General features: G+C 46.9%; 2 protein-coding genes across 5 annotated transcripts in view; both read left to right on the top strand.

Moving 5' to 3' along the window:
• The window catches only part of kat6a (K(lysine) acetyltransferase 6A), a 30,349-nt gene extending 14,011 nt beyond the window's left edge, over nt 1–16,338 (top strand). The window contains exons 2-16 of one of the 2 annotated variants that reach the window (XM_071352674.1): nt 2,779–2,887; nt 3,172–3,287; nt 3,544–3,625; nt 4,022–4,136; nt 4,572–4,900; nt 5,179–5,291; nt 6,191–6,306; nt 6,448–6,589; nt 7,402–7,563; nt 7,994–8,087; nt 8,724–8,955; nt 9,179–9,353; nt 9,455–10,165; nt 10,329–10,596; nt 10,751–16,338. In XM_071352674.1, coding sequence (XP_071208775.1) covers nt 2,779–2,887; nt 3,172–3,287; nt 3,544–3,625; nt 4,022–4,136; nt 4,572–4,900; nt 5,179–5,291; nt 6,191–6,306; nt 6,448–6,589; nt 7,402–7,563; nt 7,994–8,087; nt 8,724–8,955; nt 9,179–9,353; nt 9,455–10,165; nt 10,329–10,596; nt 10,751–14,061 — 6,075 coding nt within the window. In that variant the 3' untranslated portion in view covers nt 14,062–16,338. Of the gene's footprint in view, nt 1–2,778; nt 2,888–3,171; nt 3,288–3,543; nt 3,626–4,021; nt 4,137–4,571; nt 4,910–5,178; nt 5,292–6,190; nt 6,307–6,447; nt 6,590–7,401; nt 7,564–7,993; nt 8,088–8,723; nt 8,956–9,178; nt 9,354–9,454; nt 10,166–10,328; nt 10,597–10,750 lie in introns of both variants that reach the window. The other variant, XM_071352673.1, reaches the window with a different exon arrangement.
• Nucleotides 16,339–17,194: 856 nt separating this feature from the next.
• ap3m2 (adaptor related protein complex 3 subunit mu 2) lies at nt 17,195–26,083 on the top strand. Of its 3 annotated transcripts, none has more exons than XM_071352683.1 (9): nt 17,195–17,290; nt 17,774–18,058; nt 18,283–18,454; nt 18,768–18,905; nt 19,051–19,136; nt 19,693–19,826; nt 20,510–20,717; nt 22,405–22,549; nt 22,968–26,083. In XM_071352683.1, exons 2-9 carry the CDS (start codon nt 17,786–17,788, stop codon nt 23,066–23,068), a joined length of 1,257 nt encoding a protein of 418 aa, XP_071208784.1. In that variant the 5' UTR covers nt 17,195–17,290; nt 17,774–17,785; the 3' UTR covers nt 23,069–26,083. The 3 variants fall into 3 exon arrangements, with proteins under 3 accessions (XP_071208784.1, XP_071208785.1, XP_071208783.1); XM_071352684.1 differs by having other exon boundaries at nt 17,248–17,524; XM_071352682.1 differs by having other exon boundaries at nt 17,248–17,540.
• The last annotated feature ends 1,178 nt before the right edge of the window (nt 26,084–27,261 follow it).

Below are 27,261 nucleotides of genomic sequence, written 5' to 3'. Positions count from 1 at the left end.
GGTGCTCAAAATGACATTTCCATTATTGTAGTTCATCTTAAAAGAATAGAAAGTTGTAATAAAGTAGAACGATGTTCTTATACCAACATGACAGGTTTTACTGAAGTCTTCATTCCTCCTATAAATCATACATTAATATCATTTAAAAGCAGAAAGAAACATTTAGCCCAGAACAAGTTGCCTACACAGTAATAAAATACACCTTCAAAATATACATTTTTTATAGTATCATTTTCTAACGACCTGACCTATAAAAAGTATGAACATTTTAATTAAGAAAACACCAATGTTTTCAAATATAATTGAGGCCGCTCTAATTTAATTTAGCCTAGGCATGAACATTTTAATTAGGCCTAATAACAACATGGCTGTCTAGGAACACCAGAGCCGGGCCGTCCCGTCCCACTTCCCATTCCCGCTGCGATTCAGCACCACAGCAGCGGAAAGAGGCTGCTCTAGGCGGCCACAAAATGAAGAAATTAATAAACTGATGTTGGACAATCAAATTCAATATGTAAATAAACTATTCGTTAAGGCTGGTTCATTGAGAGAAAGCTTATTTTTCCAACGGTCCTGTGAAACGAGGCCTGTGCCACGCATTCATGAAAGCACTTTTTACAGTTCTACTGGATGATGTTAATAAATGTTCTGTTTATTGTAATTTGAACTTTCGTGGGGTCATGACTCTCGTCGTGTGATATACATGGCTTATTGATAACTCTGTTTCCTACTATAGGCAATTGGCTGCCTAGTGATTGCAGCATTGTAACTCTCCGACGTGAATAGTTTTCAACGTTGTGTTGTTTCCAAGTGCTACTGAATAAGCTCAACTGAAATGCACCAATTGCGCATGATCCAACATTATTACTCTACTCGAGTCTGTCCATTCCAAATCTTTATACTATCTATACATGACACGGACGGCATATGTTGATCTTGCTTAGGGCGGCAGTGGAACTTCTAGGACCGGGCCTGACCAACACAATAATATGCCTCTAATTTACTTGAGTTTGCGGCGGACCTTGACCTGCTCAAAGTGAGCCGCTGCTGTTGGGAAGTCAAAACTGTCCAACTCCTTAGAGTGGCTTGAGATGTGCATCAGCCTCGTTACTTTGTCTTCAAGAAGGTGCGATCTTGAGACCGTCTTCTAATCTGTTTTGGAGAAAGAATTCCCTCTCGTCGGGCACACTGGAAACGGGGATAATCAACACAATCTTCACCAATTTTGCCCAGTCTTTTAGCTTGATTAAAAATAAACACACTAATTTCCAAGTAGCTTGAAGATTTATTAGTGTATGAAATATTTAAGTTGGAGCACATTTGACTTCTTCCATCAATGATTGAAATGCATTATTTTGTGATGGAAACATTTTTTTTGCAGACGTTTTGGCTGGCAACAATTGTATTTATTTTTTGGGCCCGGCTTACAGAAAGCCTCCCCCGCCCCAGCATCCAGCCCTTTGCGCCAGCTCTATAGCCTGACCCCAGTCCAGGCTTCCTACCTCCCAGCCCCCTGGGCTTTAGTCATCAGCCTCCCTCCACCACTGACTACTCCCCTGGGCTCCAAGGCTCCAGGGACATTGAAGGAGAACCATCCCATCCCTCCTCCTGTTTCTATCCCCTCTATGTGTGCAGGGAAGACAATTGTGTGTGACTCACTCTGTGTAGCTGCCCTGTGTCTGATATGACTGTGTGAGGATGTGTTTGTGTTTGTTGGTGTGTGTCTCTGAGAAAGGGTCCTGGGTGGCTCTCCTCTTCTCATGCTGAATGATTTATGGCATCCCAGACACACACGTCAGATGGTGTGCTACAGTATAAGCATCAAAACAGAACATGGCCTTTAGTGGCCTAAGACTTAAGGCTGGGACGATACCAGGATCACTATTTTTTCCAAGGCAAAAATGAAATCACGAAGCAGATGTAACTCTTTTGTCATTTTAAAAACCTGCTGTATATAAAATATTGTGTGCTATAGCTTGGAAAATAAATAAATATTTCCAACATTAGGGCTGTTCTCCTAAAGAAGTTGAATCCGCTTGTTGTTTTGTTTCCTTGCCACGATACTAACAGGTATCCCGGCCCTACTCACACTGCACAGCGCTGCTCTGGAAATGAAATGGGAAGTTGTGCAGCCGTTCAAGCCGAGTCAAGGGAGGGACGGTTCATTCAGGTCATGCGACATGTTCTAGTATCAGATCAGGTCTGATCAAGCAGTCAGTTAGGAGCAGAACCAATTCCTCTGTGTACTGTAGAAACTATTATCTCTGGGCCCATATGTTGGAGTTGGACTGCTGATCTAAGATCACGTCCCCCGTGTCCGTTCATTATAATCGAAAAGGCAAAACTCATCCTAGATCCTCACTCTTACTCTGAGACACTTTGTGAATAATATGGGCCTTGATCTTCTGTAGTATAGGCAGGCTTTCATTATCATCATCATCATCATCATCGTCATAGCCTTTAATGGTCATCTGTTAGATCACAACATCCTCACCAGGGAAGAGTCTGCTGCCTCTGCCATTCACTTAATCTCACTGACAAATTAACTGTATTCATTTCCTGTCTGATTGAACTTTAACTGCTGTCTCTGTGGCTGGTTCAAACCTTCTCACAGCAGGCTCATTGACAGTGATCTGAATGTGGACACAACGATGCGCTGTTGTTTTACCCCTCTGTCTGGTACAATGGAACTGTTAATAAGTGACTCTCCCTCTGTGTGTGTGTGTGTGTCTCTCTCCCTCTCTGCCCCCCCTCGCTCTTTCTCTCTCCATCTCTCAGCCTGTGGCAGAGCCCATCCCTATCTGCAGCTTCTGCCTTGGCACTACGGAGTCGAACCGAGACAAGAAGCCAGAGGAGCTAATCTCCTGTGCAGACTGTGGCAATAGCGGTGAGTTGCATTGTGGCAGCACGGTTTCTATACGCTGAGACATCAAGGCAGCACTGCCTGCTACTTCTGCCTGCACCTTGTTCTATTGGATTTGTCTTAGGTTTAACTAAAGTTATAATTTGACAGGTTGGTTCTCGTAGATGTCTGAATTTGGTAGTTTGTTGTCATGGTTGATTTTGGCTCTATAGGGCCTTTTGAGTGTCATTTTTTTCTATTGTGAGGTGGTGGTGTCCTGTGGTTGTCAGGATAGTGAGTGTGTGGCTCTGTTGATCTGTGTCCCCTAGGCCACCCGTCTTGTCTAAAGTTCTCACCAGAGCTCACTGTGCGAGTCAAAGCTCTGTGGTGGCAGTGCATCGAATGCAAGACCTGCAGCAACTGTCAAGATCAAGGCAAAAACGCAGTGAGTGTTTGTTTCCGTGTGTCTCTGTGTCTCTGTCAGCCAGTGTGCCTGCCTGTACTTCAGCACAATACGTAGGAATCAGATCTGTTGTTTTGCAACAAACTGAGAACTATTTTAGACAGCTGCTGCAGATGGTTCTCTCTCTCCTCAGACCTGTCAAGTACAGTTCTGGTTGGAGGGAAATATGCAAATGGTGGAAATGTCAACTATTTAAACATGACGGCAGCGAGTGACCAAATGTTTACTGTGCGTTTAGGAGAACATGTTGTTCTGTGACTCCTGTGACCGGGGGTTCCACATGGAGTGCTGTGACCCCCCACTGATGCGGATGCCAAAAGGTAACCCCCCTCTCCACTACTTCTTCTCCTCTCTCCCTCTCCTACCCCTGACCCTCCTAATGTACCTAATAAAATCCACTTAAACATGCGCTGTCCATGGAAATTCCTACCTCTGTGCAGTAAATGGATCCACTGTACATCTAAATGACTATGGCCATGAGATAATTGGGAACAAATGACAAAGCTCAGAAGGACCACAAACCAAGACGGTACATCTTTCCACCAGTGTAATGACATGGACCTTTATTGTGGTTTTAATGCTGGTGGTACTGTGTAGTGCATGTCAGTGTATGATGGTAGTACCGAAGAAGCGGTTTCATGCCAGGCCAGCTAAGCTAATACACTCCTGATCTCTTCTGATCGGATCTCTTCTGATCTGTTTTGCTCTCCCACCAGGCATGTGGATCTGTCAGATCTGTCAGCCCAGGAAAAAGGGAAGAAAGCTCTTGCATGAAAAGGCAGCACAAATCAAACGGCGCTACAACGCACCACTGGGACGACCCAAGAACAGGTTGGTAACGACATGGAGAGAGCAGCACCGTCTGGGAGCTAGCAGTACGACACGGTGCTAGACCTGTAAAACACAGCGGGTCGCTTCAGATCAGCCCCACTAGAGTTTCACTGGCCAGTCAGACTGTTTTTAATGACTGCCTATTAGTCTAAGAGCTGAGTTTCATGCCATAAATGAAGCTTCTTTGGAGCCTGGACTCTAGCTATATGACACTCGCTGATCAACCAAATGGAGTTGTTTAATGTGGGAGTGGGGAACCTAGCTGTGCTCTTTTGTTGACATTACTTGATCATTGGAAACACAACCAAAACATTTTTGTCTGTCTTCTGTTGCTCTTGTTGCTATGTAAATGTATTCCAAATGACCAGGCCTTAGTCTATATAGGGTGTTGCTATTAGCTGGTGGGTGTCTGAATAGTCCTGTCTCCCATTGCAGGCCATTCAAGAAGCTGCGAGGGCCGGGTGGGCGTGGCAGGCGGAAGGGGGGCCGTCGCTCGCAGGGCTCCTCCTCCCCGCACTCGTCGTCCAGCTCGTCCTGCGAGGGTTATCCTGGCGACGACCGGCTGCTGTTCTCCCTACGAGAGGACTCGTCGGAGCAGGGAGGCCTTCGCTTCAACAAGAAGACCAAGGGCCTGATTGACGCCCTCACAAAGTTCTTCACGCCCTCGCCCGATGGACGCAAGGCCCAGCACGAGGTGGACTACTCCCAGCAATACCGCATCCGCAAGAAGGCCATACGCAAGGAAGAGGGGGACGACAGGACAGGTGAGGAGGGTATGCTGAATAATGCATTGAATATTGAGGGTGAATGAGGGGTTGTAGTGGCTGTATTTGTATCAGTCAAAAGCTGCACTTCATACTATGTCCTTCAGACAGACCCAACACCTGCAAAGTGGTTGTTGGTCTTTGAGAACTGGCCCAGTGTCCACACAGTTGTCAGTTCTAGCCCTTTGTGTATCAGTCAGAACCTTAAAACATGAATATACTGTCCACTTTCTGTAAGTGTCCCACTGACTTATTGTCCCCCTCTCTGTACTTCACAGACAATCAGGACAGTAGTGACTGGCGTGAGGATGAGGACAAGCTACCAGGACACGAGAACCTGACAGAGAAAGACGTGGAACTCTTCAGACACATCCAGGAGCTGGCGCTACAGGTAACCACAAAGACGGAGACAAAGAAAGTGTTTTTGTGTGTGTGTGTGAGAGAGGTGGCACTGTGGTTCAGTGCATTGTCAGGGCAGAGCTGATCTGTCGGTGTGATCCCTCACTGGCACAGACAGATCAGAGCTTCAGATCACTGCCGTACATCACAGGAGAAAGGCTCTGTCCCAACGCAGGGTTTGATTCTTGTTTTGGTCAGTAGGAGAATAGGAAAGGCTGGTGAAAAGTAGGTGCAAGCTCAGCGTTATTTCAACTTTGTATTTTATAATTTATGGTTTCCTGTTGTGGTTTGTTTACAATTACATTGTAGACTAGACACATTGTGAAACTGATTGTCTTCCTCTGAGAGTGGATCCTCTCTCACAGCAGTCAGTGAAAAAGATTCAACGCAGACCTGACTCTGTAGGCAGGGGTGACTGGCCTTAGGTGTGTGTGTGTGTTTTTTTGTTTGTTTGGCAGCGTGTGGTTACCAGCGCGTGTCAGCAGAACCCAGTGGCAGATGCTTGGGAGTTTCCACTCAAGACAGACCAGAGAGCTAATAATAATTATGTAAGCAGGCGTCAGGGTGCCAGCTGCACAGGAGCCGGAGTGGGTGTGCCTGTTTGGTTTACTGTGCCTGTGTGGGTGTGCCTTGGCGTGTGTATATGTCTTTCTGTCACTGTGTGTCTGAGTGCCGGTGTGTGCCAGGCCCTAGTGTGTGTGTCGGGCATACCGTGCTGGGTTAGGCAGGGGGCAGTCAGAGGCCCAGTAATCCCTGGTGTGTAATCTTGGTCTGATCCATGTTCTTTTCTTAATCCCCTGTTGGAAAACCTGGCCTTCACTTGATACTGGAGTTCCAAACCTGAACCCCCCTTCTCTGCTCTCGTTTTCTCTCTTTCTCTTGCCTATGCAGAAAGTGGGGGTGACCGGCCCTCCAGATCCCCAAATGCGTTGCCCATCTGTCATCGAGTTTGGCAAGTTTGAGATCCAGACTTGGTACTCCTCTCCGTATCCGCAAGAGTACAGCAGGTAAACGAGCACAAACATTTCACATGCTCCACTCTGAGTCAGTCCACTGTTAGTTTCTGTTCGTATAATTGATGTTAATGACTTAAAGTCAGTTTTGCTCTTGTCTGGTCCTCATCAATTTCCCTCCATCTCCTGTCCCAGACTGCCTAAGCTCTACCTGTGTGAGTTCTGCCTGCGTTACGTGAAGAGTCGCAGCATCCTCTTCCAGCACATGAGGAAGTGTGCCTGGTTCCACCCTCCAGCCAATGAGATCTACAGGAAGGATGGTGTCTCCGTGTTCGAGGTGAGACAGACTGAGAGAGAAGCAGATGGAGGCCACCGCCCTGCCACAAGCCAGACCGCTCCTGCCACATCCTGTGCTCAGTGTCACAAAGACTCTCTGTGGACTGAAGGTTGAGAATTGAGAACGCTACATACTGCGGCAGCCCAATTGTGATCTTTTTTTCACAAATTTGACTTTTGACCAATCAGATCGGCACTGAAAAAGAGCTGATGTAAAAACATCTGATGTGATTGGTCAAAAGACCAATTAGTGGAAAATAGATCAGAATTGGGCTGCCTGTGTAAACGCAGCCTAATTGAGGGGCAGTCCGTCCGTCTGTCTGGTAGGATGGCGTCTGCAGCTCTTGTTTCATTGCCTCTGCAGCCCGTCCCGTCCTGACTCGTTCCCTCCTGACTCATCCTCACTCAGCAGCAGAGTAGAATAGCTGGGATGTCAGGCTATTTGCCAGGGAGCCCCTCTCTCCTCCTCTCTCTTTCCCAGCCAGGGACACCAGAGATGCCATGGCTCACATCATTGGCATTATTGTCTGAGACTAGTCCCCTCCTCCCATATCCCACGTGTGTCTGTCTCATAGTTACTCATTTTAAGGTTCGGAAACGGGCTGAATGGTGCAGTCAAGACTGTCCTTTTGAACTTGGATCATTGTAGTCAAACTCATGTGTAATACTTGTATTTGTTATATTCATGTGCACGTTTGCCTCGGCAGCTTGGTGGTTGCTCTCTGCTCATGTCATGCAAATCAGATTCCTTTCTTGCAATACAGGTTTTCATTCATTTAATTTATTCATGGTGTGTTTGTTTTGTTTTGTCAGGTGGATGGGAATGTGAGCACAATCTACTGTCAGAACCTGTGTCTGTTGGCCAAGCTGTTCCTGGATCACAAGACACTGTACTACGACGTGGAACCCTTCCTCTTCTACGTTCTCACACAGAATGACAGCAAGGGCTGCCACCTGGTGGGCTACTTTTCTAAGGTACGTCTAACCACCAAATAATCCAAATAAACACATCCATAAATAATCACAACCGGTTAAACCCTAAAGTTACTTTTAGGGACAGATCTAGGATCAGCTTACCCTCCCCAAATCCTAACCTTAACCATTAGTGGATTTGCACAAAGTGGTCTTTAGATCAGTGTCTGGATGCACCTTCATTCTGTTCTAGTGAAATACCTCAGTATGCAGAGAAACCTCTGCTGCTTTGATGCTCTGTCTCACCGCTTACTGTCTGTACGGATGCAGGTGCTCTTATTAACATACAGAATAGCTGCCAAAACACTGCAATGATCTTTACACACACACACACAGACCTCTATGGTGCTAGCACAGTCTTTCTCAGAGTACATTACCATGCCTTTTCCCCCCTCATTGGAATCTCTCTCTCACGCTCTCTTTCCCCCTCCAGGAGAAGCATTGTCAACAGAAGTACAACGTGTCCTGCATCATGATTCTTCCCCAGTACCAGCGCAAAGGCTACGGTCGCTTCCTCATCGACTTCAGTAAGGAGCTCCGCCCAGGCTCAGCTACAGCTCCTCTTCCCAGTCATATTTGATGCAGTGCAAATTGCTCTGAGCTGCTGTAGAGTTTTGGGTCAATGCCATCAGAATAGCAGTCAATCCCATTGAATTGAACTAGCAACACGTTGGGATCTGATTCAAAGTGCCTGTAATGAATAATGTCCAGTCCGATTCCTTGTTGAGTTGAATAAGTGAAACCTCATTGGCCCCTTCCTACTCCGCTTAGCTGTTTGGAATGGGATGATTTAGAAGGTGGTTGTTTTGAGGAAAGCTGAACCACTATCATGTTGTGGTAGAAATAGTAGCATTTATTTATAATACACAGTCATAGACTGAATTGTATACACCAACAGTCATAGACTGAATTGTATACACCAACAGTCATAGACTGAATTGTATACACCAACAGTCATAGACTGAATTGTATACACCAACAGTCATAGACTGAATTGTATACACCAACAGCCATAGACTGAATTGTATACACCAACAGCCATAGACTGAATTGTATACACCAACAGCCATAGACGGAATTGTATACATCAATGTCAATTGACCTTGTATAGCCTACCGATTTTAACATTGATCTTGTTCTCACCCCGCACCCTTCCCTTCCAGGCTACCTGCTGTCCAAGCAGGAGGGCCAGCCCGGCTCCCCAGAGAAGCCCCTGTCAGACCTGGGTCGTCTGTCCTACATGGCCTACTGGCGCAGCGTGGTGCTGGAGTGTCTCCATGAGGTCCGCGACCGCCAGCTCACCATCCGACGCCTCAGCAAGATCACTGGCATCTGCCCCCAGGACATCACCGCCACGCTGCACCACCTCAACATGCTGGAGCAGAGAGGGGAGCGGTGAGAAACTCTCTCACAGACACACTCACAGGCATAATCATGATGACAACACAAATTCAACGATGCAGAAATTAGCAACAACATGCTAAACTACAAGCCCATTGAAAGCTGGCGAGACGATTCTACAGCATAGCATTCTACAGTCTGTTTGGCATCTGTCATTTGTTCAGAGTAGTTCTTCCCTCCCTGTAGAGATAACCAAACTGTCTCTGTCCCCCTGTAGGCTAGTCCTGGTGCGTAAGGAGAAGCTGGTGTCCAGCCACATGGCTTGTCTCACCGCCAGGCCCCGGCTGCTAGAGGTGGACCCGGACTGTCTCCGCTGGACCCCCGTCATCGTCACCAACACCGTGGTTTCAGAGGAGGAGGAGGAGGAGGAAGGAGAGGATACCTGCAAGGAGGTGCAAACAATGATGCTTCAGTATATTTTTTGATATCAGATGAATGACATTACAACAATGACTTGAATGGATTAGAAGTAAATGTAGTTATTATTTTACAGATCAAGCCTAGCCACAAAGTGTCTCCACTCTCCTGGCTCGTCCGAGGAGAAGAGGAGGAGGAGGAGGAGATGATGATAAAGTGCTTCCCGGGGTTCCCCACCAGCCAAAGCTCTCCGGCCTCCTCCCCAGTCCGCTGTCCCCTGCCCGTCCCCGACCACCGGTCCCCTCCCCCCGCCAATGGAGAGCGCAGGGGCAGGGGCCGCCCACCCAAGAACTGGCCCTGGGGCAAGGTGAAGGACGGGCCACGGACTGAGAGGAGGCCGGGACCGGGACGACCTCCAAAGATACGGTTGGAGGTGCAGGATTTCGATGAGGAGGAGGACAGGGCTGAGGGCACTAAAATCAGCCCCACCTCTGGCAGCAGCCCACCATCCCTGTTCTCTTTAGACAGACAGCTGGCTGATTCTACAGGTACCTTCAGGCCCTTAGAGATGCTTGGCAGGCACCCTGCTGTCCCTCCCCCACGCAGCAGAGGGCGCCCTCCCAGGAAGAAGGGCCCCAAGCGCAGGCTGAGTGAAGGTCCCGGAGAAACCTTGCCCCAGCTGCCCCTGGCGCCCAGGCTCAGCGACCCGCCTCCAGTCAGACGGAGCTGCTTCAGTGAAAGCAGCGAGGAAGAGGAGGAGGAGGAGGATGAAGATGATGATGACGAGGAGAGGGGGACTCACTCCCCACCCATCCTCACAAAGCCCACCCTGGGGCTCAAATGCAAGGTGAATGGGAATAATAAAGTTCTTCTTGATACAGGTCACTTGAAATGATGAGATAGTGCGAACCTCTAAAGAAACATTTGCAAGATTATTTGTTCCTACTTACTGCTTGTTTGCAAAAAAAAGTCTGTATTATATTTCAATAGCTGTTCCCATGTCTCCACAGAAGCCGTTGAGGAAGAGGCGCATGCGTCAGCGCAGCCACAGCCACGCCCACAGCAGCGTGGTGACAGAGACCATCTCGGAAACCACCGAGGTGCTGGACGAGCCCTTCGTAGACTCTGACTCTGAGAGGCCCATGCCCCGGCTGGAGGAGGAGAGCCCCCTGGGACACCCCCTGAGGTGTTACCCCCCGGCCCGCTCCGCCCTACGACACACAGAGACACCGCCCAAGAGAGCCCAACGAGCCAACCTCACAGAGTCAGAGGAGGATGGTGAGGCCACAGGAGTCCTTAGGGCTAACAGAGCAGTTATTTATATACCAATGTGTTGGTAGAGCTGTATGTTAGGCATTGATATACAATACTTGCTTGAGTAGATATGCATGTGTAACAATGGATTTCTCTCCCGTTCTCTGTTCTTGTACAGAACCCACTCCTGTTCTGAAGCCAGCATCCTTCCTACGGAACCCAGAGCCTATGGTCTCAGCAGAGACCCCGGCGGCCAACCCAGAGGCCCCCGTCAAGAAGAAGAAAGGCTGGCCCAAGGGCAAGCCCCGTAAGCCCCTGCACTGGAAGAAACGGCCGGGCATACCCCCTGGCAGCGGGGCAAAGCCGAATGCAGGGGACACCAGCCTGACCAACTCAGGGGACCCTCCACACCCCAAGATCAAGATGAAGCCGGGCCGCAAGCCCCAGAGCTTGTACCTACAGCGGGCCCAGGAGGAGGCCGAGAGGCAGGAGGCAGAGAGACAGAGGCTGGGTCTGGGAGGGGTGCAGCAGCTAGACAAGCCCCTCCAGCAGCTAGAGGACCGAGCATGCAAGAGGGCCTCAAGAGCCACAGCTACCGACAACGACAAACACAAAGACTCTGATGAAGAGGATGACTACCTCCCCAAGCCCGTGGAGCAGAGAATACCCAAGAGGCGGGGAAGACCGCCCAAAAACCCAGCCCTGCGACAACAACCTGTCCCAAAGCAGCCTACTGTCTCAGAACCAGAAGAGGAGGAGGAGACAGCGAGGGGCTGGGTAGAGGACAAGCTCAGCCGTCCACCGTCCCGTTCCCTGCTCTCTCCGTCCTCTACCGGAGGCCCCAGGGTTCCCCAGCCCAGTAGACCAGACACGGACAGAGTCATGGCTGACAGGGATGAGGAAGACGAGGAGAGGGATGATGAAGAGTGTGCCACCCTGGGCACCAGCAGCAGAAGGACTGAGGCCACGCCAGGCTCAGGCAGCAGACGCAGCGACGACCACGATGCAGACGATGAAGGAGACGGACACCTTGAGGACAAGAGCAACAGCAAAAAGCGGAAGAGCCAGGACTCTGAGGAAGAGGATGAAGATGACGAGGAAGAACCTACCTCCCCCGCCTGCTCTCCTCCCGTCAAAGAAGAACCCCAGGGCGGGGAAGGTTTTTTAGACATGCAGGGCAGTGTGCAGGCCAGAGACTCCTACGTCAGCAAGCAGGAGGAGGAGGACGAAGAGGAGGACGAAGAGGCGGAGGAGCTGCAGGAGGTGAAGTGCCGGCCTCTGGACGCGGCACAGGACGAGAGAAGGCGGCGGGAGGCAGAGGAGTCAGCAGCAGCTGCCGCGGCGGTGGAGACGGTGACAGCCATCTCAGTCCCCTCTGAGCCCCTGGAGCTGCAGCAGCTGCACCCCGAGGACAAGACCGTCACGCTGCTGATGGAGCCCCAGCACCCACACCCTCACCAGCACCCCGACTCCTTCAAGGAGGAGCTGAGCCACCACCACGGGTCCCACCATGGTCAGCACCACCACAGCAACGAGCTGGACCTGGAGACAGTGCAGGCGGTCCAGTCTCTAACCCAGGGAGAGGCCCAGGATGAGGAGCCAGAGAGCCACGGGGTCTCCCACGGAGCCTACCAGGACTGTGAAGAGACGCTGGCCGCCTGCCGCACCCTGCAGAGCTACAGCCACGCCGGGGAGGCCGAGGAGGAGACTACCCACCTGGCCCTGGTGGAGGAGTGTGGAACCTCCCAGCACAGCAGCCCCCTGCCCCACACTAACCCCCCCATGCCCCCCTTACCTAGCCAGTCAGTCCGCTCCATCAACAGCCCAGCAGGCATGATGGAATCTGGGCTGGGGCAGCAAAGAGGGGGCACACCAGGCCCTACTGGGGGAACAGGGGCAACGGGAGGAGGAGGGTACACCCAGATCACTCCTGAGCACCCCAGTTCCTTGTCGGCCCCATCCCAGCAGAACATGGAGACCAGTCCCATGATGGACGTTCCGTCGGTGTCTGACCACTCCCAGCAGGTGGTGGACAGTGGCTTCAGTGACCTGGGCAGCATTGAGAGCACCACAGAGAACTACGACAATCCCAGCAGCTACGACTCCACCATGGGAGGCGGGGGCAACGGGGGAGGGAACAACGGCAGTAACCATGCGGCTGTGGCTGCCTCTTCCTCGTCGTCGACGGGCTCCTCCTCTTCCTCCAGCTCGGTCACACCCTCCTCACAGGGCAGCAGCTGCTCCTTTGTCCCGGCGCCCTGTCTCACGTCTTCCAGCGGCGCAGTGACATCACAGCTTGCCATGGGCAGCTGCAGTCTCATCCAACAAACTGGACCAGGGCCCAATAACGGGCCGGGAGGCAACAATGGTGGCAACAACAGCGTGCCCCCGCCGCCACCCCGTCCCCCATCTGCCAACACCCACCAAGGCATCAAGTCCCCTCAGAGCTGTGTGATCGAGAGGCTGCCCAGCGCCAGCCAGCAGTCCCAGAAAAAGGTGCAGCATCAGCCCCCTCAGCAGCAGCAGCAGGCTCCCCACCCCCCGCCCTCGGCCCCTCCAACCCCCCACCCGCCCCAGCAGCAGCAACCTCTGTCCCAGTGCAGTATGGGGAACGGCTTTGGCTCCACACCTATGATCATGGAGATCCCTGAGAGTGCCTCCCAGGGAGGGGGCCGCAGCCTGTACGAGCGGATGGGCCAGGACTTTGGTGCAGGGGGTTACCCACAGCCCTCGGCCACTTTCAGCCTGGCTAAGCTGCAGCAGCTCACCAACACCATCATGGACCCCCACGCCATGCCCTACTCTCACTCTGCCTCTGTCACATCTTACGCCACCAGTGTTTCTCTGTCTAACCCTGGGCTGGCCCAGCTCTCCCCCTCCCCACTCCCTCCCTTAGCCCAGGGCCAGGCCACCATGACCCCCCCCCCCCAACTGAGCTCTGGCTCCATGAACCTGGGCTCCCTGCAGCTGCAGTGCAACATGCCCTCCAGCAACATCGGCCTGCCTCCCCCGCCCCACACCCAGCGGCTGCAGGGCCAAATGGCCACGGTGAAGGGCCACATCTCCATCCGCTCCAAGGCCCAGCTGGCCCCCGCTCCCTCCCCGCACCAGCAGCAACTGTACGGACGCAGCTCTGGGGCCGTGGCCATGCAGGGCTCGCCCCGTACCCTGGCTGTGCAGCGTGGCATGATGCCCAACCTCATGCCCACACCGGCCGGCTACAACACCATGAACATGAACCAGCTGAACGCCATGTCGGCAGGCTACCGCATGCCACAGCCCATGATGAACAGCGGTTACCATGGGAACCCCCCTTACATGAACCAGCCCACCCAGTACCCCATGCAGATGCAGATGGGCATGATGGGGGGACAGGGGTACCCACAGCAGCCTATGCAGCCCAATCACCACGGCAACATGATGTACACGGGCCCCACTCACCACAGCTACGCCGGCGTCCCCAAACAGTCGCCTTACATGAGCAGATGAGCAGAGCACCGAAGAACAACACCGCAGCTCTAGAGACAGATGGGAGGAACACTCTCCAACCTGACCTGACACTCGCTGATGGAGGGAGGGACTCTGCCTCTCTTTACTGAATGACTTACTGTTGTATCCACCCTCTCCAAAGCCCGAGCGAGCGAGCGCAAAGAGAGAGGGAGGACTATGTTTTTCTGTTTTGTATGTTGTCATTTTGTTCCATTCAGTTGGACACATTTCCCCCCCCAAGCTGGCTGTGTAGGGAGTGAGCTGGCAGAGCTGGGGCGATACATCACGGCTAAATGGTCCCCTGGTACTGTATGGCAGACTGCTCTAGTCTAGTCAGACCTAAGCGACAATGCTCCTCTGGCACAGTTTCTACGCTAACGGAAGAGCTCCTCTCCACTGTTTACCTGGCAGAGAGTGGAGGAGGTGGAAGATGGACTTTGGAGGACCTTACATTGTCAAAACTGAGAAAGGAGAAAAAAAAGTGGTTAACTAAATATATGAAACCATGCACACAATCTTTTAATTGAAATAGGAAGCCTTACCTTTAAAAAAGAGACTATGATTATAATTGTAGATGGACTTGTTTTTTTAAATTTTATTATTATTTTGAATACTTTTGTTTTCATTTTGACAGCTGTTGAAAAGAACTTGTGTGCAGTCCAACCTGTCTATGCTTTGATCGTGGCATACTGGAATGGTGGTTCACCCTCTAGCTCCGACACATTCTCACACACGCGCATCTCCATTGCTTCTCTGAGCCGTGGCATTTGTCTCAGATATGAGTAGAAGTGGGGCCTCATTGGAGAACAACAGAGTAACAAGTGTGGAGGGTCTTCCAGGTAGGACGGTGTGTATCAGGGCAGAACAGAGGAATACAGTGATGGAGGAGAGACGAGGGGTCACTGTCCATTAGTCTGTCCATAAATAAATAAACCAGTAGTGTTCTCAGCATCACCAACAGGATGCTGTAGCTGTTTGTTCTGAAATGATTAGATGTAAATGTTCTGGTACTTCCTGTTGATTCACAGCACAGTCCACCAGTCTCCCATTGCAGCATTCACACGTTTTTCATCACACTCCACAGAAGGCTATTAGGCCTTTTTACCCCATTGATGGTGTACATCTGTCAGCCCCATGCAGTTAACCTTCCATGGAATAAATAAATACACAGAGATTTGAGGTCAAACTCACTGCTTTAAGGAACATCAGCTGAGCCGCTTCGTTAAGTGTTAGTGACAGGCATCCTCTCTGAAGGGTGTTTTCTGTTAACCAGTTAATCTGTGCAAGTCTACCATGCACTTCCATTGACTAGTAGAGATGTCTGAGCTCTATGGACCATCAGCATCTAGAGAGGTGGCCAATGCCAAATACTGTGCATTGTGTACGCCCACCACACACGCAAACATCTGGATGGTTACCGTGTTAGGATGGGGAGGGTGGGTTAAGAATTTACCCAGTTGTCTCAGTGTTCCAGTATTCAAAGTCAAAATGAGGATACTTTTCTTACAGACCTGACGTTTCATATATTATTTGTGTGTATTATTGTTTTTCGTTTGTTCGTTTTATTTTCTCTGAATTTTATCAGACTGGGCAGCTTTCTTTTATGACACAAGCTGACTCTTTTTGACTTTAGAACCTATTGTAGAGAATGTTTTTTCTATAATATAAAGAAATTCTGACGTTGATATTGGTACTGTCATTTTTTTCACTTCTGTTTCAGGAACAAAAACTACATATTTTTTAGCTTGACTCTTGAGGTAATATTATAAAGAAATTCACAAAAAAAAAAAAAAAAAAATTACCACTCACTTTTAGTGAATTTAAGATGCCTTTAACCTCTCCATTCCACTCATCTCTAGAGTTTTCTATCTTTGTGTAGTATATTAATGCTATTTTAAAACAAAAGGAAAAAACAAATATCTAAAGGTCACTTAGCTGTTCTTTTGTTTGGATTATTTGTGTGTGAATAGGACGACTTCTTTACATTTAAGAGGCATGTAAAAATGAGCTCAGTATATTTGTCTGTTTATATCGCTTCCCTTTTTGTATCCTTTGTAATTGTACATGGTGCGTTGTAAGCTAAGAGAGAGCGCAAGATATAAAGAGGAATGGGGCTGGCTGGGTGCCTTGTGAAGGTTGATAGCGCCCGGCTGCCTCGATCTCTCTACTTAGTCCCTGTATGTATTTCCATTTATTAGTTTTTTCTTTCTTAGCAAGTACTTTCAAAGAACTCTGTACATTTTAACATAAAACAAAAATAAATTATGTTGAGCCATTTATGTTGTCATGGTATTTCTTGGCTCTATTGTTCTGACTCCTAATAATTGCTGCTCCTTGGCAATGATAATATTTTCTTTATTTAGAAACTAATGTTGCTTGCTTACATTATTTGTGCTTCTTTGCAGATAAAAAGCCTGTAAATATTGCTATGCGAAGCGGGCTCATATAAGATCCAGTGTACAGAAGAGTGGATCAAAGACTAGTTGGTGACTGCAAAAAGTCAGACATTCCATTCAAGGGAACCCTATGAAGAAAATGTACAATCATCCCCATCAACAGCTTTCTACTTGTCAAGACACCTGCTACATCTTCAATATAAGCCAGAGCGAGCGATTCTATTATCCTATTTATCATTTACAGAATCACATATGGAACTGTCAAAGGGTCAGATGATATACTGATTTAACAGTTGGCCTATTATCTCTATTGCACATATGTAAGTATCACATTCGTGGCCTATTATGTGTAACATATTCAAGTAGCCTTCACTATTTTAAAATACAAAAATATAATACTATCCTGGCGTCGCAAACACCATGCTCTACCAACTGAGCTACAGAGGACCATTTTCTATTGCATTTCTCATTAATAGAATGTATCTATAATGTATCCACAAGATGAAATCTGATACGATCCGTGGACGATGTCTTGACACAAAATGTCAGACACCGTTTTGGTGAGCCAATCAAGGTGCATGTTCATCTGGCGTTTAATAGGCACTGTCCAATTACAATCGAATTCCGAGTCTGACGTTAAGAAACTTCCGCACTATGGACCAATCACTATTTGGGAGAGGCGGGCATTCTTGCTGTTTCTCGTCTCCGATTGGTCCTCTCTGGTGTCAGCTTCCTCATTCCGTTCCAGCTAACGGAGAAGAAGCGACGGCCTTTTCTAATCTTTCATTGAGAAAAGGTGAAGGCGAGAGGAACACACCAATAGATTGTCTTTGGTATGTAATTACACTTTCTAAACAGACGCAATAGCAGTAAAATATTGAGAGCAATGCATGATTAATTCCATTCTCGGTATTCACCATCGCTGAATGACGGGATCGCCTTCTGTCACAAGACAACTGTGTGTGGCAGGAGGAGGGTCTGAATCACGGATGTTGTAGGGATACAGATGCAGGCCCGTCTTCCAGTAAAATACCATATTACCGTCGACTCATCTTATTACCGCACAGGTTCGTGTGCATGCAGGTAACCTACCCGTAGCACGGCCGCCCACTGCGGAACCTGATAGCAGGACCGAATATTTAATGAAATCGTGTCACCTGTCACCCTACATGAAACATTGTCACTGCTCATAGATGTATGTCTACATTTGTTGAAGGTACCACACGCGCGGTGTAACTCAGACTTTATTCCAACGGCATGGGATGGTATAGCTAAAACCGTTTTAGAGTCGCTAAATTCTTATTTTCCTATCTCAGCCTCCAGCCAAAATGATCCACAGCCTGTTCCTCGTGAATTCCTCGGGGGACATTTTCCTGGAGAAACACTGGAAGAGCGTTGTGAGCCGCTCCGTGTGCGACTACTTCTTCGAGGCGCAAGAGCGCGCCAGTGAGCCGGAGAATGTGCCCCCAGTCATTCCGACCCCCCACCACTACCTCATCAGCGTCCTCAGGCACCGCATCTACTTTGTGGCGGTCATCCAGAGCGAGGTGCCGCCGCTCTTTGTCATCGAGTTCCTACACAGGGTAGTTGATACATTCCAGGTTTGTACTTGGTATACTAACTTTTCATCCTTTCACTTGTACAGGCTCTTCATCACCACCACCTATGTCTACCTTGCAATGTAATCTGTCCATTAGTCTAGAGTCTTAGAACTGGTAACTCTCTGAGTTACTGATTGTCTTATTGTTAAGTTACAAGTGTTTTTACTTTTTAAAGGAAGTTGTAAGTCATTGATCAGAATATACTCATCCCTCCCTGTTATTAGGACTATTTTGGGGTGTGCACAGAGGCAGCGATCAAGGACAATGTGGTGGTAGTATATGAGCTGCTAGAAGAGATGCTGGACAATGGCTTCCCCCTGGCCACAGAGTCCAACATCCTCAAAGAGCTCATCAAGCCACCCACCATCCTGCGCACAGTGGTTAACACCATCACAGGTGCCTGAAGATTACCATGTCTGCCTCTACACAGTCACTATGTCATCACTTTTTCCTGACCATTAAAAACCTCAAACTCATAGTATTATACCATATAACCTGACCATGAAAAACAGGCCCTTAGTCATGACATATGTGTTCATCATTATTTACATTATTTCTTAATTATTCATCATTATTTACATATTATTGGCAGCATTGGAAATAATACTGTATGTTCTTAAACTTTTCATTTAGACCCATGTCACTGTACACAACTATCTGAATGTGTACATCATGTTTGTGTCATATTTGACTGTTCTGTTGTCTGTAGGCAGCACCAATGTAGGGGAGCAGCTCCCTACTGGACAGTTGTCTGTAGTGCCATGGCGACGCACTGGAGTCAAGTACACCAACAACGAGGCCTATTTTGATGTAGTGGAGGAGATTGATGCCATCATTGATAAATCAGGTATAGTTGGCCCACTGCCCCATCATGCTGTCAGCTAAACCTGTCCTGACCCATTAAAAACAACAGAAACGCAGAACTTGACATTCTGATTGACTCTTTCTCCTCTCTCTCCATCTCTTTCCATATTTCTCTCACACACTCTTAGGCTCCACTATTACAGCAGAGATCCAGGGGGTGATTGATGCCTGTGTGAAACTGACAGGCATGCCTGACCTCACTCTCTCGTTCATGGTGGGTTCTCTCTTTCTCTCTCTCTCTAGCCCAGGGGTAGGCAATAATATAGGCTCGAGGGCCACATTGGGGTTTCAAAATTCAGCGGATGGCTGCACAGACTTTTTCCCCAGACCTATTTGTTTTGTCAAAAGCAATTTAAGGTCAAGAAAAAGGGAAGTTATTTGAAAATATATGTCCATTATAATTTCTACATACTTTCTATCTCGTTTTAGATGTTCAAGAGTAGCCTGGAGTGTTTTGTTTTTTTAACCCATTGAATGGTCTTGCGGGCCGGATCCGTAGTTTGCCCACTCGTGCTCTAGCCAGTAGTTTATATCCACTCTTGTCCTTAGCAAATAACCGTTCCCTCTCTTCCTCTCCGTATGAAATCATTAATGTTTGTAATGTTTTTGACCTGTGTTGTATAACTGTAGACTTCCTGTCTGTTTCTCTTCTGTCTTGAAAACATATTTTTTACTGTTGTACTGAATAACTGTGTCAAAATTGTCCTGTCTGTTTCTCTCTCCCCCTCTCTTTCTCTCTATCTTGATACACCTGTCTGATCCTGTCTCAGAACCCTCGTCTGCTAGATGATGTGAGCTTTCACCCGTGTGTGAGGTTCAAGCGCTGGGAAGCGGAGAGGATCCTCTCCTTCATCCCCCCAGACGGAAACTTCCGGCTGCTCTCCTACCACGTCAGCTGCCAGAAGTCAGTACTGCGCTCTCTTTACCTCTGCAAAGCCAGACTAAACATCAGGTTATGTGCTCAAGGCATAACACACACACACACACACACACACACACACACACACACACACACACACACACACACACACACACAGAGTATCTGAATGTTTTCTTTTTCTTTTCATTGTCTTAATTCAGTCTCCACCCATTAAGCTCAACAAGGTATTTCAAAATTAACATTGTAGTTGGGGCTCGAACTAAAACTAGAGTTGTTGTAAAATGTTAGCTATATGAAGTCCTGTGTTTGGTTTAGCGTTACATGAAATATTAAATGGATGTTTTTGGCAAAGCATTAGATGTAAGTACAATAGTATAGTGTCGGTTGCGGACATCTATTGGTATAGATTGGATCATTATTCACTTGTGGTTTGGCTTGGGAAAACCCAGAAACAATATTTTACAGAAATGCCAGTATGGTAATGCTCCTAATGTTTACATTATATATCCACATTTTTTGTTTGACGTTTCATGTTTAAAGGTTGTAATAACAATGTAACAAACTGCCATCTGTGCAGAAAATAATTCACTTGTTCTTTCAGTATTATTCACTTACTTGCACACTTTGTGTTCCGTGTGCTTTGTGCTGTTTCTGTCTCTGTGCCCGTCCTACCTGTGTTATTCTGACACTCTGTGTCTGCCCCTCAGTCTGGTGGCCATCCCAGTGTACGTCAAGCACAACATCACGTTTAGGGAGGGTAGTTCTCAGGGCCGCTTTGAGCTGACCCTGGGCCCCAAGCAGACCATGGGGAAGGGGTTAGAGGCTGTTATAATCAGCAGCCAGCTACCCAGAGGAGTCCTCAACACCAACCTCAACCCCTCCCAGGGGACATACAACTTCGACCCTGTCACTAAGGTAAGGTGGTGGGAAAAGGAGTGTGTGTGTGTGTGTGTATGCAGACATGGATTTACCTGACCAGTTTAGTGTATGCTGTAAACATACAAAAGGGTATACAGTGCATTCGGAAAGTATTCAGAACCTTTGATTTTTTCCCCCACAATTGTTACGTTACAGCCTTATTCTAAAATAGATTAAATAAAAATTGTCATCAATCTACACACAATACCCCATAACGACAAGCGAAAACAGGTTTTTCAAAATTTGGGCAAATAAATACAAACAGAAATACCTTATTTACATAAGTATTCAGACCCTTTGCGATGAGACTCGAAATTGAGCTCAGGTGCATCCTGTTTCCATTAATCATCCTTGAGATGTTTCTACATCTTGGAGTCCACCTGTGGTAAATTCAATTGATTGCCGTGCGGTTGAAGGAATTGTCCGTAGAGCTCCAAGACAGGATTGTGTCGAGGCACAGATCTGTGAAAGGGTACCAACATTTCTTTGCAGCATTGAAGGTCCCCAAGAACACAGTGGTTCCATCATTCCTAAATGGAAGAATTTTTGAACCACCATGACTCTTCCTACTCACCCGGCCAAACTGAGCAATCGGGGGAGAAGGGCCTTGGTCAGGGAGGTGACCAAGAACCAGATGGTTACTCTGACAGAGCTCCAGAGTTCCTCTGTGGAGATGGTTGTCCTTCTGGAAGGTTCTCCCATCTCTGCAGCACTCCACCAATCAGGCCTTTATGGTAGATAGGCCAGACAGAAGTCACTCCTCAGTAAAAGGCACATGACAGCCCGCTTGGAGTTTGCCAAAAGGCACCTAAAGGACTCACAGACCATGAGAAACAAGATTCTCTGTTCTGATGAAACCAAGATTGAACTCTTTGGCCTGAATGCCAAGTGTCACGTTTGGAGGAAACCTGGCACCATCCCTACGGTGAAGCATGGTGGTGGCAGCATCATACTGTGTGGATGTTTTTCAGCTGCATGGACTGGGAGATTAGTCAGGATTGAGAGAAAGATGAACGGAGCAAAGCACAGAGAGATCCTTGATGAAAACCTGTTTCAGAGCACCCAGGACCTCAGACTCGGGTGAAGGTTCACCTTCCATCAGGACAACGACCCTAAGCACACAGCCAAGACAACGCCAGGAGTGGCTTCGGGACAAGTCTCTGAATATCCTTGAGTGGCCCAGCCAGAGCCCGGACTTGAACCTGATCAAACATCTCTGGAGAGACCTGAAAGTAGCTGTGCAGCGACGTTCCCCATCCAACCTGAAAGGGTTTGAGAGGATCTGCAGAGAAGAATGGGAGAAACTCCCCAAATACAAGTGTGCCAAGCTTGTAGTGTCATACCCAAGAAGACGCGAGGCTGTAATCGCTGCCAAAGGTGCTTCAACAAAGTACTGAGTAAAGGGTCTGAATACTTATGTAAATGTGATATTTCTAAACCTGTTTATGCTTTGTCATTATGGAGTATTGTGTATAAATATATGAGGGATTTTTTTAGAAGAAGGCTGTAACGTAACAATGTGGAAAAAGTCAAGGGGTCTGAATACTTTCCGAATGACTGTATAATCTTACATTTAATGGATTGGTTAATTCCTCCTCGCACCCACCTGTTTGCGTTCAAAACAATACCCTTCTCCCTGTGTGTGGTAATAACAGTGGAAGGCTGCTCTGTTGTCCGTTTGCAGCTCTTGTCATGGGACGTGGGTAAAATCAACCCTCAGAAGCTGCCTAGTCTAAAGGGCTCTATGAGCCTGCAGGCAGGGGCCTCCAAGCCAGACGAGAACCCCACCATCAACATCCAGTTCAAGATCCAACAGTCGGCTCTTTCAGGTTAAACACACCTTATCAGAATTGGTTATTACACTCTAGAGTAGCAATTGCTCCTTAGCCGCTGAACTGGTATTAGTTAACTTTACCCATATTCTTAACCGTAATAATTTTGTGATTTAAAGAAATATCTAACCCTAGATTATATATTAATATTGTATCTACTAACTCCATATTAGTCAGCTACATGACATCCACACAGTTTATTCACAGTGTCACCTTCTACCATTAGATGGAGACAAGATACTCTATTTGTATTTGCTCTATCGGATCCACACAGAGGTTTGCATCTGTTTCCAAAAGGGATGTGGGCTACTTCTCTTGCAATGGCCAAATCAATGATTTATATGACTTTCTGCAGAATACATATTAAATAGCAATGTGACACCTTCTCTCTTTTAATTTACTTGTTCTTCTCCAGGACTGAAGGTGAATCGGTTGGATATGTACGGGGAGAAATACAAACCATTCAAAGGCATCAAGTACATGACCAAGGCCGGCAAATTCCAGGTGCGGACATAGAGGCTCGGCTCTCCGCTCTCTGGCCTCTGCACCAATACTACTACTGTAAAAGAGAGAGGGGGAGGTTTCCGATGATGGGGAATAAATACAGAAAATATAGGGAAGGGAGTGTCTATGGACATTCCCTGTGTAAATGCATTTCAGGATTTATCCACACAAACTGTGGGCTCTGCTGTCTAACTGAACTAGCTACCACAGAATGTGTGACACGACACACAAAAGCATATTTAATGGAGTTGTTTGCGAATAGGTGGCGATAAGAGACTATCCGTCTCAATGTGTCAACAGCATTTTTAGTAAGCTAAAGCCTGGAATTGGTCTATCTGTTGTGTGTCATTTCTGGTTCCTTTTCCAATCTCATTGCTATCCTTTGAGTTCCTTTTGTGAGCGAGAATAGCAGGCAAAATGGTTTGTGTGCTTCTACTGCTACTACCTCTCTTCTCATGCTCCCATCCATTCCTTATAACCAACGGCCCAGAGTTTGGGTCATCACGAGTTAACACAGCCACAATGTCATAATTATTTATTGAGTTTATTTTATTTTTTTAACCTTTATTTAACTAGGCAAGTCAGTTAAGAACAAATTCTTATTTACAATGACGGCCTACCAAAAGGCAAAAGGACTCCTGCGGGGACTGGGGCCCGGGATTTAAAAAATAAATACAATATAAATATAGGACAAAACACACATCACAACAAGAGGGACATAACACTACATAAAAAGAGGCTTAAAACAACAACATAACAGCAAAACATGACAGCAACACAACATGGTACGAACATTGGGCAAAGTCAACAGCACAAAGGTCAAGAAGGTAGAGACAACAATACATCATACAAAGCAGCCACAACTGTCAATAAGAGTGTCCATGATTGAGTCTTTGAATGAAGAGATGGAGATAAAACTGTCCAGTTTGAGTGTTTGTTGCAGCTCGTTCCAGTCGCTAGCAGCAGCGAACTGAAAAGAGGAGGGACCCAGGGATGTGTGTGCTTTGGGGACCTTTAACAGAATGTGACTGGCAGAACGGGTGTTGTATGTGGAGAATGAGGGCTGCAGTAGATATCTCAGATAGGGGGGAGTGATGCCTAAGAGGGTTTTATAAATATGCATCAACCAGTGGGTCTTGTGACGGGTATACAGAGATTACCAGTTTACTGAAGAGTATAGAGTGCAGTGATGTGTTCTTTAAGGAGCATTGGTGGCAAATCTGATGGCCGAATGGTAAAGAACATCTAGCCGCTCGAGGTCACCCTTACCTGCCGATCTATAAATGATGTCTCCGTAATCTAGCATGGGTAGGATGGTCATCTGAATCCGTGTTAGTTTGGCAGCTGGGGTGAAAGAGGAGCGATTACGATAGAGGAAACCAAGTCTAGATTTAACTTTAGCCTGCAGCTTTGATATGTGCTGAGATAAGGACAGTGCACCGTCTAGCCATACTCCCAAGTAGTTGTATGAGGTGACTACCTCAAGCTCTAAACCCTCAGAGGTAGTAATAACACCTGTGTGAAGAGGGGAATTCGTCTTACCAAACCACATGACCTTTGTTTTGGAGGTGTTCAGAAGCTTGTTGGAAACTAAGAAGGCTTTGAGGACCTTTAAGGTTGCAGTGACACATCCATAATCTGAGCGGAAACCAGATTGCATACCAGAGAGAATACTATAGACATCAAGAAAGCCAGTCAGTTGATTATTGACAAGTTTTTCTAACACTTGATAAACAGGGCAAAATAGAAATTATGGCTAAGCCCTGCCCATTTATACAATTAATCTTCTTAAAATCTGATTTTAACCCTAACCTTAACCACACTGCTAACCTTATGCCTTACCCTAACCTTAAATTAAGACCAAATATTATAATTTTTTCCATCAATTTTGACTTTGAGGCTGTAGAATCTGACTTTGTGGTTGTGTTATCTAGTGGGATCCCAGAGTTTCTTCTGGTCAGGTCACATGGCCAGGACTGGATAAGTTCCTGGCTCTACCTATATTACATGTTATTCTAAATTCTGTATTCCCTTGCTATTTTCTCCCTTTACTTATTCCAATGCTCCCTGTTTTCTGAACTTCACCCTTCGGTCCTCCAAACCAAATGCATTTCTGTGTCTCTCTGTTATCAACTCTGGAGTCACGCACTGGAGTTTGAGAATGTGACATGAAATTTCTCCGCCTGAATCATTCACTACCATGCCTATTGTTCTGTCAACAGTTAGTACTATAGGCATAACCATGTCATTCTCAAATCCAATCTAGTGGTTTGTAGGATGAGGTTGACACAGTATGTTACTGTTTTTCTCTCTTTTTCTATATCATGTAAGGCGTCAGGTCGAGCACCTTGCTGTGGCCTACCTGATGTTTTATCCACCTTAATCCCTCCCGATGGCCTTTTTTAAATTCTTATTTATTCAACAATGATATAATCCTGATAGGAGCACCAAATCGGATGCTGAATAACCCAGCTCATATCATGCAGCTAAAATTTATCTGTATTACTCTATAGTGAATTCTACAGAGGCTTGAGCATCATGAAGACCAATAACATGAAACATGCTGCTCCCCTATGATGTTATTGAAGCTTTTACTCACAGTGGCCTGGCTTTCCTATGTTTTCTATAAGTTCTCCATACTGACTGACTCCATACTGCAGTTTGATGACACGGTTGGTTGGGTTTCCCTATCAAGAATGTTCAAGGTTCGGGTTTACAGCTTTTGTTTGTTTTGTTTGTGTGTTTGTCAAATTAATTCAAATTTAGTTTTACAATGCTATGACATTAAAGAATTAAGAAGTGATATGATATACGTTGAATTATCCAGTCCATTGTGTTCCCCTCTGATAGATACTAGGAAACTACAAATCAATGTAGTGTACATCTGGTTATACCAACTAAAATAACCTAATTTGTCTACATGTTTGTAACAACAAACACATTTCTGTCTAAAAATCATCTTGAGTATTATAAGAGCCCATTTATGATGATGTATGGGAGGTTTGATTAAAGGTTCATGCCATCCTTTTTAGTTTCACTTAATTTCAATACAATGATCTTGAAGTACAGTATCATCAAAAATGGGAAACGAATGTTATGGGGTCAGTTTCTTTTCTACCCCATATCATAGGCTCAGGGGTGAAAGTAAGGCGGTATGGTCAGGTACTGCATCCAGATTAAATAAATAGTGGGGGTATGCCGTACCGGTAAAACGTGAGCCTATCACAATTAATACAACATGCCCAAACAAATGTAGGCTATTGCACCATTATTTAACATAACTGCATGTCAGCAGCATGACAAATTAGTGAATTGACTGGAAGCCGGGTGGTATACGCTCCAAATTGCGTTGTGGTTTTATAACACTTACATTTTGTCAAGGCAGGGAAGAGTGGCTGACACGGAGGCGCTCGTGAACAACAGTGGCTGCATCAATTCAGGCTACAAGTGTAGACCTAATGACAATCTCAGAATTTCATTACACTATACGTAGGTGTTTTGTAACTGATGTCTCTTTCCATTCATCAAATTGTGGGTGAACAGTGTACTGTTGGGGTTTGGATGCTGAAATTATTTTGTGAGTGAACGAATGCGCGCAGGTAGCCTACAGGAGCGCCTATGTAAGTGCTTGTTTGACAATCAGGTGAAAACATCACGACTGGTTGTGTTTATTGCACATTAAAAGCAATAAGGCAGCGTGTCCATAAGGCTTTCCCTAAAGTAAATTGCCAAAATTAAATAGCCTAATTAGCTTAGTCTATATAGAAATAAATATAAATCATTCAAAATAGGCTACTACCCCATACAGCATGATTTGGCCTCAAATGATCATTTTTAAAAAGCTGTGGATTGTTTTATATTGGATAGCCTACAGTCGGAAGGACCCGTAATTTATACAGCGCGCGCTGCAATTACCAAATAGATGATTGTTAAATTGCGACTGTCGGTGAAAAGCAGAGAGACCCAGCCAGGCATATCACAATATTTAAAAATACAATCGCGGAAAAACTGTTTTGAAAGCAAATGGCTATTGCTGTAAAGAGATGACAATGAAAACACTCCAATCTGTCTTTGAGTTATCAATATTCTTAATTTAATTGAGCGAACAGTAGCCTATTGGCACCAGCTGAGACATCCGCCATATCCGGGTGAGTGTGCATATTGACTGTCTTTATAATTGGGCCAGTGCCACTTTTGTTTGTTTT

The sequence above is a fragment of the Salvelinus alpinus genome, chromosome 19 (assembly GCF_045679555.1).
Source record: "Salvelinus alpinus chromosome 19, SLU_Salpinus.1, whole genome shotgun sequence".
NCBI lineage: Eukaryota > Metazoa > Chordata > Actinopteri > Salmoniformes > Salmonidae > Salvelinus > Salvelinus alpinus.
This window is presented reverse-complemented; position numbering and strand designations above follow the sequence as displayed.

Excerpts from the sequence above, each read along its gene's own strand:
- ap3m2 (XM_071352682.1), top strand. Across the intron at positions 18,906-19,050 it reads TGCCATCATTGATAAATCAG|GCTCCACTATTACAGCAGAG; the intron begins GTATAGTTGGCC and ends ACACACTCTTAG. Across the intron at positions 19,827-20,509 it reads TACCACGTCAGCTGCCAGAA|TCTGGTGGCCATCCCAGTGT; the intron begins GTCAGTACTGCG and ends TCTGCCCCTCAG.